Genomic DNA, 15,950 nt, shown 5'->3' with positions numbered 1-15,950 from the left:
AATAGATTATTTAACTGTCATGTGTTGCAGATAGTTCTGCCTGGTTGGCTTCTGCTTATGCCATCTATTTATGGTTCTTTAGGTCTTTATAGGCGATTGAATAATTTTTTGCCTTTCTTTTTTGAAGTGTAATTAGCATGCCATTTTATAGTGGTTTCAGGTGGGCATTGAATAATTTTTATGTTAAGTATCTCAATCTCTGTATGTCTGCTTTTACTGTCACTCTTAGGCTTTACTAATTTATGAGTATATAAAGTTCTTTCTAATCTAGAAATACTGGTATATATTATGAAATTGGGCTCATTTTTTTTTCTTTTTCAAGAGATTAACCCGTTCTGAATTGCCTTTTACTGAATATTTCCTACTGAGCTCAGATGCCACCATTATCACATTAGTGACTTTTTAAACGTATGCAAGTTTCTTTGAACCCTTCTTTTATCTATTCCTAGATGTTTTAATTATTACAGCTTTACAAAATAGTACTATCTGATCAGGCCTATACTCCCCCCTCATTACTGTACTTTTAAAACATTTTCTTCATTAATATAATACACTTATTCCGAGAAGATTTGCAAATCATTTGATTAGTTTCCTTGCCCCTTACATCAAAGAAAATACCATTGAGATTTTGATTGGAATAGCATTTTAAGTAGTCATTTAATAATGAGAATACTGTCATAGAAAAAAAAATGTAATCTTAAAACTTAATAGGTCTCCATTTATTTAGTTCTTTTGTTTCTCAGTATGTTTGGAATAGTACCCCCCACCCCCCCAACCTCCGCTGACCCATACAAGTCCAGGATCATTTTGCTAAATTTATTCTTAGGTGTGATATATTCATTGGCATAAAATCTCCTTATCCCCATTCTGCTTTCTTCCTGGGTATTGATGTATTTGTAACCAGCTTCCTTACTGGGTATTCTTATTAGTTCTAATGATCTTAAATAGATTCTTGTGGATTTTGCAAACATATTGTGATATCTGTAGAAAGTCATGATTCTAGCCCCGCTTCTGCCCTTCCCATGACCAATTGCCTTTTATTTCACTTTTCTTTCATATTGTATTGGCCAGAATGTCCAGAGTAATTGGGAATAGTAAGAGTGATCATAGGTATTCCTGTACTGTTTCCAGAAATTCTTCTGGTTTTTACTACTAAGTTTGATCTTGGATGTTGCTGTATTATCTTTAAATTTTCAATTTACAAGTTTTTTTTAAAAGACTTTATTTATTCATGAGAGACACAGACAGAGAGGCAGAGACACAGGCAGAGGGAGAAGCAGGCTCCCTACAGGGAGCCCGATGTGGGACTTGATCCCAGACCCTGAGATCATGCCCTAAGCTGAAGGCAGACACTCAACCACTGAGCCACTGAGGCATCCCTACAAGAGGTTTTAAATTAGAAGTCATTGAATTATTGCCAAGGTAAAGCGCACACACAGTATATAATTCAGATTATAATATAGGTCTTCCATGGACTGAAAAGAGGACTTTATTTCAGCACTTCCATTTTTTTCTTTCCCCCAATGGTTCTTGGTTTCCATTCATCCTTCCACGGAACTCTTACTTACGGTATGTTCTACTACATGAAAATATGAAATTTGTGTGAGAGGCAAAGTCATAATCAATATTGTAAGATTGGCCTGGAAGAAGCACCGTTGACAAGCCTGCTTCCTTTCATCCTTGAAGGTAGAGGAAGGATGTAACCTCTCCTGTCCCTCCCAAGTGTTCTAGAGACCCTGGCCGGCTTTCAGTGGGGGACAGAAGAAATGTGCTGTACCCAGACTTGAAGCCTGAGCTTTCTGAGGAGGTGACAGGCCCGACAAATCGCCTTCGGGTTCACCTTATCCCACCACCATAACCATTGAGAAAAAGGCTTGTTTTTCCGTGGTATGTGTGCTTTATGAACAATCGGGTGTAGTTTGCAGAATGGTTGGGAGAGGCCCACTCGCTGAGAATGCAGGGAAGCAGCTTCCTAATGCACCTGAGAGCCCTTGCTCGACTGGGGAATGCCACGCCTGTGGAAGGGCCAAGGGAACCGAGAGAGGGCCTGTGCGGCTGCTGTGCGCTGCTGTTATCTCTGCATCTGCTTCTATTGACTTTTATCCTCTTATCATGGGTCGTGTTTTTCCCTGCTTTTTAAATATGCATTGTGATTTTTAAAGAGAGATTTATGTGAGAGAGGGTGTGAGTGCTGTGGGAGGAGGGGCAGAGGGAGAGAGAATGGGCAAGCAGACTCCCTGCTGAGCACAGACCCTGACCCATGAGATCATGACCTGAGCCGAAATAGCTGGATGCTCAACAGACTAAGCCCCCCAGGTGCCCCATGCACCTGGTGCATTCTTTATTTTTAAAGAATTTATTTATTAGAGGCAGTGTGCACGTGCACACATGAGTGGGTGGGGTGGTGGGGGAGGGGAGGCAGGGCCCAAGGCAGAGGGAGAAGCAGGCTCCCCGCTGAGCGGGGAGCCCAATGTGGGGCTGGATCCCAGGACCCCGCGATCATGATCTGAGCCAAAGGTGGAACGTAATGGGCTGAGCCACCCAGGAGCCCCACATTGTGATTTCTGATTGAATGAGAGATTATGAGTTTTGCTGTGTAAGGTTGGTGACTATTTTTGTATCCCTATAGTCTTGAGCTTTATCGTAGGTTGTAGTTGTTACTCGGAAACAGTTTAATCCTTTTGAGGTTTGCTTTTAAGTTTTGTTAGGTGATTCGAATCAGAGCGACCTTTAGTTAGCTCACGAAGGAGACCGTTCTCTTCCAAGGACCGTCCTCAGTGTCTCCCAGATTGCACTGTTTTTCCACTTTGGCTGGTGGCAGCGCCTGTGTGATCTCTGAGCTTGGTTTTCTCTAACCCTTTGGGTAGTTCTCTTCCCCTGGTCTCGCACATGTGCCATTTATACTCAGCTGAAGGTTCGCGGGGGCCTTTGCAGAAAGCTCACCCACCTGCAGCTTTCCCCTCCCCAGCCATTTGCCTGGTGAACAGAGTCCTTGGGGCTTCCAGGTGCTCTTCATTCCTGCTTCACCCACGGAGACAGCCGGGCTCCCTGGGGGCTCCCTACTTACACTGTGGCCTGGAAACCCTCTCCAGGCAGTAGCCTGGGGTGCTCCTGTGCTTCCTTTGTTTCCCCTCTTTCAGGACCGCTGTCCTGGGCTACCTGATGGCCCAGTGTCTGAAAACTGATGTTCTTTCTTTCTTTCCTTTCTTTTCTTTCTTTCATTTATTTGAGAGAGAGAGAGCGCATGAGCGGAGCAGGAGGGGCAGAGGGAGAGGGAGAAGCAGGCTCCCCACTGAGCTGGGAGCCCAACATGGGGCTCGATCCCAGGAGCCTGGGATCATGACCTGAGCCGAACGCGGAGCTTAACCCACTGAGCCACCCAGGGCCCCCTGAAAACGGATGTTTCGTGTATCTCACATACTTTTTTAGTTATTTCAGGCGAAGGTAAACCAGTCCCTGTGATTCTGGCCTGGGTGTTGGCCTGGGTGGGAATTTTAGAAGTACTTTTTAAAAGTTTAAACACTGCTACTTTGAGAGTCAGTTGAAATGGTCTTTTACCACAAAACCTATTTTCTGACCTGTGGTTGACATAGCCAGTACACTTTCATGCCACTGTGAAATAAAGTCTGCCTGTGGTGAGTCAGGTGGATGGTTCTTTCTAGATGGGCAGGGATTCGCACAGTGATCTCACCCTGCTTCCTTTGTACACATGTTTTGCTTTACCTGGAATGTATGTACTCTTTTTCCGTACGCCTCACCTTTAATACTTGTTATAAACTCACTTCTGTTAATGAATTCTACTCTTCCCATTATTTTATTCTGTCCCGATTAGGGCCGAGGAGCCTCTTGCATAATGCTAATTTACTGTTATTGAAATGTTGCTTTAAGTTCTTGAAATTCTCCTATTGAGTATCTTCAGTTTTTGAATCTCCTAGGCCTTGTATGACAGGGACTCAATGCCATTTTTCCTCTATTTTATTTTATTTTATTTTATTTTATTTTATTTTATTTTATTATTTTATTTTATTTATTTTTTTTATTTTATTTTATGAGAGAGAGAGAGAGAATGGAAGAATGAGAGAGAGAAGACTCCCCATTGAACAGGGAGCCTGACACAGGGCGTGATCCCAGGACCCTGAGATCATGACCTGAGCCAAAGGCAGATGCTTAACCATCTGAGCCACCCAGGCGCCTCTTTCTCTCTTTTCATTCTTGAGAAAATAGACCCAATTTTTCTTCCCTCCCCAACTCACACAGGGAGTGATATAAAGCACAATCAATGAAATGAAACATGATAAAGATTTGTGGGGTTTCACTTTTTGTAATTCATGCATAGAAGATCTGGACACAATGGTTTTGATCAGAAAATTTAATTTTTTTTCAGGTGACTCCAAATGTGATGTTCAATGTAAAGAAGAATTTATTGAAGTCAAGGACATATTCTCTGTCAAACTGAAACGACGTTATTCTGCTAAGCAACAGGGAAATGGTACTTTATTGGGTATCACACTCTTCATTTGTTTGAAAAAGGAACAAAATAAATTAAAAGATTCTACACTTGATCTTATTAATTTAAGTGAAGATCACTGTGATGTATGGTTTAAGCAGTTCAAGAAAATTTTGGCAGGTAAGTACTTCTCCTCATGGGACTTTTTAATGAGTTTGGTTTACTTGCTGTAGGTTATTAATCTGAACATGATACTGTATTTATGAGTACAGCAATCCTTGAGTATGTGAAGACTGTTTTTATTCCCAGTTTGGTGAGTGTTTTTATCACGCAAGTTGTTGATTTTTGTTATGTGCTTTTTCCACATCAATTGTGATAATCATATTTTTTTCTTCATTCTGCTGATGTGGTGTAGATTTTGGTATGTTGAGCCATCCTTGCATTCCAGAAATAAATCCCACTTGATCATGATATATAATCTTTTTAATATGTTATTGAACTTGGTTTGCTAGTATTCTGTTGAAAGTTTATATATCAATATTCATAAGAGATATTGGTGTGTAATTTTGTCTCTTTTTTTCCTTGTATCTTTTATCTGGCTTTTGGTGTCAGGGTAATGCTAGTCTCCTAGAATGAATTGGGCACTGACACTTTTGAATGACCACTTCCACAAAGAAGCTTTAATAATTTGAAATAACACAGTTCTTAAGTAATTTAGTTCAGTTGAATTATTTTTTAAAGCATATTTATTTTTCGATTCATGTCTCTTGATTTTATATTAGAATTATTTTTTTTCCATGAATGTACTGACGGCAAGTGTGTATATGTACTGGGTGGCTTGAGGATAACAGTTTATCTCTTTAAGGGTAGATTTTTCTAGAGGTTACTATCCAGAAGGGGGAGAATATACGTACCAAAATATTATCTCTGAATGAATTTAACATATCTGAAATTTCTAAATGGCATTTATATTTTAGATGCTAAATAAAATTCATGAATACAAATATGCAATTTAGATTTCTAGAACATATCTAGTTAAGATATAATCAAACTGAATTTCAGGATTAGTTTTTTTTCCTCATACATTTGTAAGTCTTGTTTCCTTTTTAGCCCATTTCTTTCTGTTTGCCAGATGGATCAGGGCAGAGACAGCTGGTGTAGTTGATGGTGCAGTTTGGTGTAAGATGACACAGGGCAGAGAGGGGTGCCAGACAAAGCACAGGCATGTGATGATGTTAGAAAGTTGCAGGCCAGGTGTCGTTGATCAAGACCGAGGACCCAAGTTGGCCAAAGGCAACCACCTGATAACATTAGGCCTATAGACAATGAGCTGAAGTGACGTTAAAACTAGGAGACCCTGTTACTAAGTGGACCCATGCTTCCGTGTTAGCTCCTCTGGCACCTTCCAGGAGAGCTGATTCTTTCAAGAAGGTGGAAAACTATAGAGGCCATAGTATAGTTCACATCTATGGAAACATAGTGAATATATATTTTTAATGAAAAGCATTCACTTCAACGGTGGGTCTTTTACAGTGTTTTATTTTATATTCCTGTAGGAAGAGATTTTCAAAAGCTTAAATAAAATAAATTAGTAAGCGCAATTAAATTTCTTTGGGCAGGTACTCTTGAGACTTTCATGTTCTATAAAATAAGAATGTGATTTGATAAGGAGGGGCAAAACTCTTTCTTTCACTGAAGATCTGAGGAAATCTTCTCCCATGGGGCTTATGAAAGGCTAACAGAGTGACCTAAGGGGCAACTTGCTCTATGTATCTCACCTATAAAACCAATAATAAGTAGAGGACATCACAACAAAGCTCAATTTAGTAAAAGCAATTTTATAGGAGTAGAGGGGCTTATTGAAATAGACCACACATGCTACATACAAAACACAAAAACATTGTCCAAATATTTTTCCAGCTTTATGAATGATTTTTTTTGGTTTGTTCCAAAACCATTGGTTTTTTTGGTTCCTAGGATTAAAATCTAGGAAAATTATAGAGATGAATACATTTATATATATTTTAGGATATAATCTGCAGGGAATGTTACTTTTTTGTAACTTTGATTTCGATAAGAGTTGGAAAAAAACAAAGTAAAAAAATAGAAAAAACAAAGAAATAAATGATTTGGGTAAGAGTTGGAGATAGTAAAATATATGAGGTCATATACTCTGGCACGGTTCCTACAGGACAATGATTAAAGCAAATACATTGACATTTGAAGTCAACCAATGCAAGCAAACAACAGACAGTTGAAATTCTCTAATAAAATAAAGGAACCTAACCAAGATGGTTGGAATGAATGACTTTGCTCTCAAGTGGACTTACCAGGTCCTGTAGGAGGAACTCCTCTTTATGTCCAAGCCCCATAGTCCTGTGTCAGTTTCATCATATGATTATAGCTCTGAATCTCTCTACCAAACTTCATATAATACCAACATTCCTGTTTAAGGTTACAATTTTAGAACATTTTCCTGAATTTTTTTTTAACTTGCAAATCTGTGTAATGCATGTGTTCACCAAAGTGCCTATCATCTGAGAGACAAGCACAGTTGGCTCAAGTCTCATTCCAGAAGTGGGGCGGGGCGGGGGGAGGGGGGCGGCCTGTGTCTTTCTTGAGAGGCTGAGGGTGATTGCTCTTCCTGGTTCTCTCCTGCTCTCATTTGCAGAGTTGGGTCTATTTCCTTCCATCTCACATTCACTGTCCCTATTCCTTGCTACACTGAACCAGGTTTGGCAGATCGCTGATTTCCAATTTTTTAAAAATCCCTTCCCAACAAATTTGTATTTACACCAGACTTGACTTAAGTTTGGGGGGAGGGGGGAGGAGGGAACAATATGTAGAAATGTATATCATAAAAATATAAATAACTTATGTTTGAATCAGATATCACTATTTTAAGTCCCCAAACCTTGCTTTTAACTGGTCCTGTGGCAAAATCAGATTTAAAAAAATATATTTTTGTATGGGTGTATTTTGAATGATGTCTTTAATCAGCAAGTGAAATTTTTTTTCTGCCAATCTTCTACATCCCTTCCCTTTTCTTCTGTTAAGATAAACATGAAGAAAATATCAAAAGCCTCACCTAGTTTCTCCTTTAGACTAATTCATCTAACAATTATAGCATGTTTGGATATTAAGAATTATTTTTAAATATACATACTTTTCTTTTGAACTGGAGCAATGAATAAGATGTGATAAATTCCTGAGAAAAGAACAAATTGGCAGCACTAGGAGGAGGAAAAAGACAATTCTCAAATATTTGAAGTTTTAAGACCTAGATGAAAAGTAACCAGATTACAGTTTATATATTTATAAAAAGGGAGTCTTAACACTATTTCAATTCTTATTTGAAACTAAATCCTCTTACATTTCAGTTCTTTTTAAACACAGTTGAGCAAGCATCTTTTTTTTATTCTTAATAATAGAAAAGTCACCATGACTTTATTGACTAATAGGCTATATTAGCTTAATTCATGTAACACACATTTTATATCAGGCATTGTTGGGAATACAAAAATGGATATGGTATATGCCTGTATAGGACATTCTTGATCTGGGAGACAGAAAAGAAAATATATATTATAAATGTGTTACGGGCCACAATGAAGATATGACAGAGCATAACCATTGACCATTGATTCAGAAATTAAAATCTTTAAGAAATGCAATTTAGTATATAGTCACTGATAAGCATAATATATAGTTACTGTGGTGAAAGTAATTTAATACAGTTCTTTTCTGCTTTTTTCAATACCTGTAATACAAAGATAAATAAGCACAACCTTTAAATATAGCATTGTGTACACTAGATATGTTAATTTTTTATTCAATTAGGGTGTGATCCAGTCTCTGCATATTTGGGTTTCCTGGAAATGGTGAATTGCAAGCTTCTCTGGACCCAGAGCCAATCTTTTCTTTAGAAACCATAACCTACTTTAAAGCATATTCATAAGCTTTTTTTTTTTTTTTCTTTTTCTGAGAGGGAGAGAGGGAGGGCAGGAGAGGGACAGAGAGAGAGTGAGGGAAAGGGAAAGAGAGGAGGGGCAGAGGAGAGAATTTTAAGTAGATTCCACACCCAGCACAGAACCCAATGTTGGGCTGAATCCTGTGACTCTTGAGATCATGATCGGAGCTGAAATCAAAAGTCGGCCGCTTAACTGACTGAGCCACCCAGGCGCCCCCATTTTCGTAGGTGTTTTGACAGGTACCCTACAGAGAAGGATAAAACAAAGTACCCCCCGGGTGATGTCCAGGGCCACTTAGAACTGACCGACTTTGCACGAATGAACTGGTTGATCTCTAGTGGAGGCCTAAGAAGGTTGAGGAAGCAAGGAAAAAGATTGAAAAAAAAAAATTCTAAAGTCTCATCCCCAAATAACTTAGAGAATGGTAATGTCCTAAACAGACAAAATGAAATCAGAACACTGGTTGATTTGAAGGAAATGTTCAAATGTTTCTAGACACATTTGGGATATATTACAATATCCTGTTGGAGATGTTTAGTAGGCTGGGCATGATGAAAGCTTATAAGGAAGTAGTATGGAGTTATTAAAAAAAAGAAAAGGGCTAAATACAGAATCTTGGGTGATATATATTAAAATAGAGAAAGGGCACCTGGGTGGCTCATTTGGTTCAGCATCTGACTCCTGATATTGGCTCAGATCATGATCTCAGGGTCTTGAGATTGAGCCCCATTTGGACTCTGAGCTGGAGGTAGAGTCTGATTAAGATTCTCTCTCTCCCTCTACCCCCACCCCATCCCCCTCCATTGCTGCACGCTCTCTCTCTCTCTCTCAAAAAAAAAAAAAGTGTGGGGTGGGGAGGGAAGGTCAGAGAAGACAAAAGCGAGAATAACAACAAAATAGAAGGTGTGCTCTCAAAACAAAAACAAACCTGTTCTAAAATAGGACCATTGAATTTTGTTGTTATATTTAGGTTTTGCTAATTTATTTATAATATTTAATAGTTACCCAGAGATAATTAAAAGAAGCATTTTTAACACATATCTAGTTACTTCTGAAATATTTTTGTTTCATTAAGTGCTAATTTCATGAACTAGGCTAATATAAATAAGCCATATTTGAGTACATTTTGCCCTCGTAATGTAGTCTCTCTTGTTCAACAGCCTCACTCAGTGTACAGCTATGAAAAATAGAAAAAATGGAAAAATTACTTAAATACTTGTTTTATTATTCCTAAGAAGAGTAATTTTTTCCCTCATTTCCCCAAATGTCAAAACTTTTTCCATGGGATAATAATGTTGGTCTTTAAATGATGCTTTCTTTGATAGCAAAAGCCTGGGTTTCTTAAAATTTGATTTTTGTATAATATTGTCTTGTGTCAGAAAATTATAGTAAAATATGTTTTGAGTTTTTTTTTAATCCAGGCTATATCAATTATATTATTGTGAATCCAGCAGAATTTTTCTTAACAGGGGAACAGACTGATAGGAAGTTTAACTTGAATATGTTGCCAAATGATGTACTTATAAGGAAAAATAAACTGAAGATCAACATTATAATGATTAGTTAAAAATAAGCAGTTGTTATATGTCAAATGTATGATAGCTTCAGACATTTCATTGTGTGCTATTTGAAATTGGCAACACTTGTCTCCTCAGGGACAAGTTGTTTTCTGCAAAGACATTATGTATGAAATATGGGTAGTTTCTCTTTTGAAGCACTAAAAAAGTAATTTAGGACCAGTTGAGTAGAACATCAAAATTATGTATATCATTTTTGGATATGTTTTTACCATCAATATATATTAAAATTATGTAGACACTGATTAAATATATATCTATTTATGTGTAAATATCAAAGTTCAGTCCCACAGGAAATACTCTGTCCAACAAAAGTCCTGTGATATCTGCTGCCTTTATGGTTTCAAACTGAGCTCTGGAGTGTCACCACCCCATTCCCTACGATGAGCCTCCTGGGTGGGGAGTCCACCTGTACCTGTCACTCACCCTTGGGCAAGTGTAGCTCCTAATTTATATGTTTTATATTTAGTAGGACTGAGTAGGCTTTGTTTGAAGGAAGCTTCCCAAACTAAAGCATTGATTGGGAAAACTCTGATCTAGTCATCCCTGGGGATGATAACCTTGTTGCATTTTTAACCTGTCATCCATGTCTTTTGGCTGATGGCTGGGCACACAGAGACTTGATGTCTTTGAGCTACCAAAATATACACTTACTATGGCAACTATAGATTTGGAGCCAGCAGAGACTCTCCATGAAATTTTATTCTTTCCAATAAAAGTTACTTATTAAATATATACTTAAATGTATTTTTCTTATCCATAGCCTTATATAATATTGCTTACAAATTAATTTGCACATACAGGAAATATATTTTATCAAATTAAAGACTGAAATTGAGTTTAAAAAGGTTACTTCAAAGGTTTGGATTCTTTTTTCTTTCTTGAACTTTTTATTGCTTTCTAGCTGGACCTTCATGGAAAAGCAGTGAAATTAACCTAGTTTCTATTGAATTCTTAATGATTAGTACACTACTTAGCTCCTCAAAGAATATTAACGTATTAAAACCAAAATCTTTTTGAACCAAGCATTGCATCAGATTTCTAACTGAAAATATAAATTGTGCTCACGGAAATCGTGCTTAATAATGTACAGGAAAAAATACTTCTTATGTTGAACCAGTTTGACATGTTGAGCCATTGTTTCATTTCCAGCAATTAGTAGTGTAAAAAAATCACTGTGAACACAAGTCCCGAGACATAACAAACTTGAGCAGTAGAGCCCCCACCAAGAACTTCACATGCTAGAACAAGCAGAGAATATGAAATAAGTATATTAAAAATGATTTTAAAATATTAAGGGCATCTGGGTGGCTGCATCAGTTAAGCAGCTGACTCTTGATTTTGGCTCAGGTTGTGTTCTCAGGGTTGTAAGATTGGACACCCAGTGCAGAGCCTCCCTGATTCTCTCTCATTCCCCTCTCCCTTTGTCCCTCCTCCCTCTAAAAAAAAATTAAAAACATAAAAGAATAGGATACAATTGAAAAAAGGATCACATTTTTGCTACGGCATATATGTGTGAATTTCATCTTTTTAAAGATTCATTCTCCTTAGGACTTTGCTATTCCTGATTCTGAGAATTCATAGGTCCTGATTAAATGCAGTGGATCAAGCATCAGTGGCCTTATGGTCCTTGAGGTTCTCATGTGTTGTCAGGGCCAAAAACCACAGATGTCAAAGATTTGAACAGAAGTTTGGTTTAGTGAACATATATAAAACTCCGTACTCCACAGTTAAAAAGGTATCTTTGCAGGGATTTATCACAGTTAAATATTCTTAAAGGTTAGCCAATACCTATTCCTGAGTCCTGAAAGGTTATCACTGATTTTCCAAGGCTATTACCTTGGGACTGGTTCCCAGGAGCCTGGTGAAGGGTGTCAGAAGCATGCCAAGGGTTTCTCTTCTTGACATTTCTTTCTTACTAGCATCTGCACTAAATCATAGCCATTACTCCCTCAGCTGAAAGGCAAGTTAAAATTAGTTCTAAAGAAATGCAAAATGTTGTTTGTACTTGGGATGAGTGACACAGGACCATCTTCCCAAGAGCTTCTTATTGCCCTCTGTAGCACTTTCATCCTAAGGGAGGACTATGTTTTTGCATGTAATTGACTATAATTATATTTTAAAACAACTAATTGGTACCTTATAGAAGAAAATTATGTCCCTGCTTCAGTCATTGATGGAGTATCTTGAGAATAGGAGTTAAGAGGTATAGTCTCAAGTCATTTCTGAGATATTTCAAATTCTCATGCTCAATGAAAGTCCTTTGGACTCTGCCTTCCGTATAACTAAATTCCCTCTCTGGGGAAGATATTTAGATATGCTTTGTCACATTTTACCATGTGATTATATTCAAAGGCTAAATAAGAATTTCTTTAAATATTTCCAGCAATACGTTACATTAAGTTTTCATGCTGTTAAATAAATTAGTTAACGTTTCTTCCTTTATTCAATTATAGAGAGGTCATTATTGTAAAATTTTAAATCTTAATGATAATAGCTGACATTTATTAAGCATTTACTATGTGCCACTTTTATAAGTAATTTTTATTAATTATCTCATTAAATCCTCATAGTATCAAAAACTACAAATGTGTTCTCATGTAGAAAGGGGAATATTACTTAGGAATTTTGTTTTGAGGTTCGAGGAATTAAAATAATGCATGACAGCAAATAGGATAATTAAATTTTTATTATACTCATTATCTCTTAGTTTATACATGAGAACACTAAGGCTTAAAATAGTCTAAAATTTTGCTAATCTGAGGTTAAAGAGCTGATAAGTGGCGGAGGAGCTGGGAACAAATCCAGATCCATCTGAATCTGTAGCATGAACCCTCAGCTAATGTACTGTCACCTACCAGGTCAGTGGTATATTCTATAATTCCTAAATATATTTTATTTACTGTACAACTTACACTGTCTCCTGAAGAAGAAAGACTTTAAACCCCATTCTTATAAGGAAACAGCTGTATTGTCTTGTTTGAAGATTATCACTTTCTAGTTTTTTTTTCCCCCTCCAGATTATGATTCAGAACTCTAGCTTCTTGAGTTCTAATGCTGACCCCCAACATTTAGGGTGAGCAGTGACATTATAATGCATCTCTTCATCCTAAAAAAAAAATTCCTCATCATGACTATCACCATTATTGAGGTTTCTCAGGTCCCTTTCAATGATTTGGCATGCACTTATGAAAAATATTATACCAGTTCCTTTTTATTAGCTTAAAGGGATTTTAAAACATCTAAAAATAATGGTTTGTGACTGATTTCTAGGCTTTATGTTTAGCAGAGTTTCCTAAGCAAATCACAGATGCTGTAAGCCTACAGGAGAGATTACAAGTGGCATCAGTCCTTAGATGAGAGTATAATGGATTGTCATTTAACAACTTTTTCACTGGAAAGAAATGAAGTAAAAGAGTAATAAAGCAGCATCCTCACAGTATGCATAAGTAGGAAATACATAATATTTCATATTAAGTGACAAATTATTATTAAGCCCCCTGGCATTCATTAGACTACCATTAATGCTAATGGAATTGCATGTTATTTATACAGATATTATGTGTAACTCCAGGAGTTATAATCTCGTATGAGTATATTTGTTGGCGTTGGAGGCAGGTAGGTGGATATTTGCGATGGCTACACGCTGAAACATGGTGACAGGATTTTCAAATCAACCATTTATTTGTCCTTACTTATCATCATGAAAGAGAAATCTCCTATTTTTAATTTTTTCTTTGCAAAATTACCTTAAATGGAAATTTGTGAAATTTGAAAAAAAACCATCTCTTCTGTTTCTACTAGTCATATGCGGTCATTGCTTTTCTGATGAAAAGAGAAGAGGTGGGCACAAGTGAAGGTTACTTGTGAGGTTGGGTTCCTGCGCTCTTTGCAGCAGCTAATGTCAGGCCACATTCTCCTGCACCTCAGTGCCTTCCCACTTGTTAAGTAAGGGGCCAAGTTTCCTTATCTGTTTCTGTGATCTTCTGTTTGCCCAGTGAAGTCCAGTTTGCAGTTCAGGTGGTGTCACCAGCCAATCCTCTGCAAAGCTGAGCCACACGGCAAAATCAGACACCTGTCTTTAATGTTTGGTGGCCCTTCCCATACCTCTAATAGGATGTGTGGTTGCTTACATTCTAATTGTTGGCATATGTAGGTGATACCTTATTAGACTGTAAGCTCTTCTGAGCACAGATTTTGTAAGCATGTGGAATTGGGTTTCACATATTGTAAGTACTCCATAAATGTTTGTTATGTTATAAATGTTTGCCTAACTCTGTAAATGTTGGTAAAGTGAACTGAATATATTGCTTCTCTGGTGTGTGTTAGGCATCGTCCCAGCTCCTTTTAACATAAGGCAGCTCATTTAATCTTTATCACAACACGTTGATCATGGTCGGGATTTTTTTTTAATACCTACAGATAGCTAAGGAAACAATTATCAGGGGTTGATTGACTTGCACTGGGTCACACGATTATAAAGGGGTGAAATAAGATTCAAACCCAGGCTTTCGTGACTCTAAAATCCACCTGTTTTTCACTATGCTACACTGCCTCCCCAAAGAAAGATTTAAAACTTTAATGCATTGTTTTTTTAAAAGAGTGGTCTTGGTTTCTTAAAAGGCAAAGTGGAATGTACGGTGCCATGTATTTGGAACTAACTATACATTGTCAAATACATATATTTTAAACGTCTTGGCAATACTGGAAGGGATGACATCAATGGGCCATGTAGATTGAAGATCTTCTGGAAGATGAGAATCTGATGAAATTGGTCAGCTGGGAAAGGTAGATAATACTAAAACTTTGAGGGATGCCTGGGTGGCTCAGTGGTTGAGTGTCTGCCTTCAGCTCAGGACGTGATCCTGGGGTCCCGGGATCGCGTCCCACATCGGGGTCCCTGCAGGGAGCCTGCTTCTCCCTCTGCCTGTCTCTGCCTCTCTCTCTGTGTGTCTCTCATGAATAAATAAATAAAATCTTTTAAAAAAAGTAGTAAAACTTTGATCTTGCCGAAGAGAGGACCCTGTGCAGCCAAAGGGGAGAAGGTTTCCTGTTGCCCACGTGCCCACACTTGGAGCAGCAAGACTGGAAGGTTGAAGACAGTCTGACGGGATAGCATGCCCAGCGTTTACTAGTGATTTTCTTCCCAAAAGTGTTACTCTTCATTCAGAAGTGCCTATCATATCAAAAATATTTCCATTTTTCTGTGCATAAAGACTTTCAAGTTCAAACTCCACAAGTTGTTTCGAAACTTAGACTGCTCACCATGGATACTAATCAATCTGTCAGAAATAGGGTGACTTAGTCCTAACAGAACAGATGGGTGGAAAGGATGATCACTCTAAGATGACAGCATGGCTGGTTCCTCTTTTTGTCCTCCTTTTACTTAAATGGATGGAAAGTCTATCATTGCCAGGTTTATGAGTGAGTCATTGCGACCGATGGGATTTTTATCACATATTGTAAGTACTAATGGCTAATTGAGGTTTGGTTCCTAGCTTTGCCACTTGTTTATGTATTTTACTTCATAACTTCTCTGAGCCTTTGGCTTCCTAGCTGTGACATAAAGTTGATAAGGCCAACCTAGCTGGGTTATTATAATATCTAAACATGTAACGCATGTCAAATGGTGGGTACTCGGTAAGGATAGCTGTTCTTGTCACATAGGTCTCCAAGTTTTTGTTGAGCTTCCTTAGAATTTACATTCCCAAACTTTTTAGCCCTTCAAAACTAAGTTTAAACATCATCTTCTCAGAGAGGAGGATGAGAGAGATTGTTAGTTCCTATAGAATATATACTAAAATACTAACAGAATCCATCATTATTCTTGTCATCATCATATTTCACATATACCAACTGATGTTAATTTCCACATATCCTTGAGACAGGTACTGTTATCATTCACATTTTTGAGACGGAGAACAGGAGACAGAAGGGTAGAGAGTTTGCACAAGG

General features: G+C 37.7%; 1 protein-coding gene across 3 annotated transcripts in view; it reads left to right on the top strand.

Moving 5' to 3' along the window:
- Window positions 1–15,950, top strand: part of CERKL (ceramide kinase like) — a 129,593-nt gene that overhangs the window by 35,691 nt on the left and 77,952 nt on the right. For all 3 annotated transcript variants that reach the window (XM_025460385.3, XM_035697466.2, XM_035697467.2), the window contains exon 2: window positions 4,385–4,627. In XM_025460385.3, the coding sequence (XP_025316170.1) occupies window positions 4,385–4,627 (243 nt within the window). The remainder of the gene's footprint in view (window positions 1–4,384; window positions 4,628–15,950) is intronic.

This window comes from Canis lupus, chromosome 36, assembly GCF_003254725.2.
Source record: "Canis lupus dingo isolate Sandy chromosome 36, ASM325472v2, whole genome shotgun sequence".
Taxonomy (NCBI): Eukaryota; Metazoa; Chordata; class Mammalia; order Carnivora; family Canidae; genus Canis; species Canis lupus.
The sequence above is the reverse complement of the archived record's forward strand: the minus strand, read 5'-3'. Positions and strand labels throughout refer to the sequence as shown.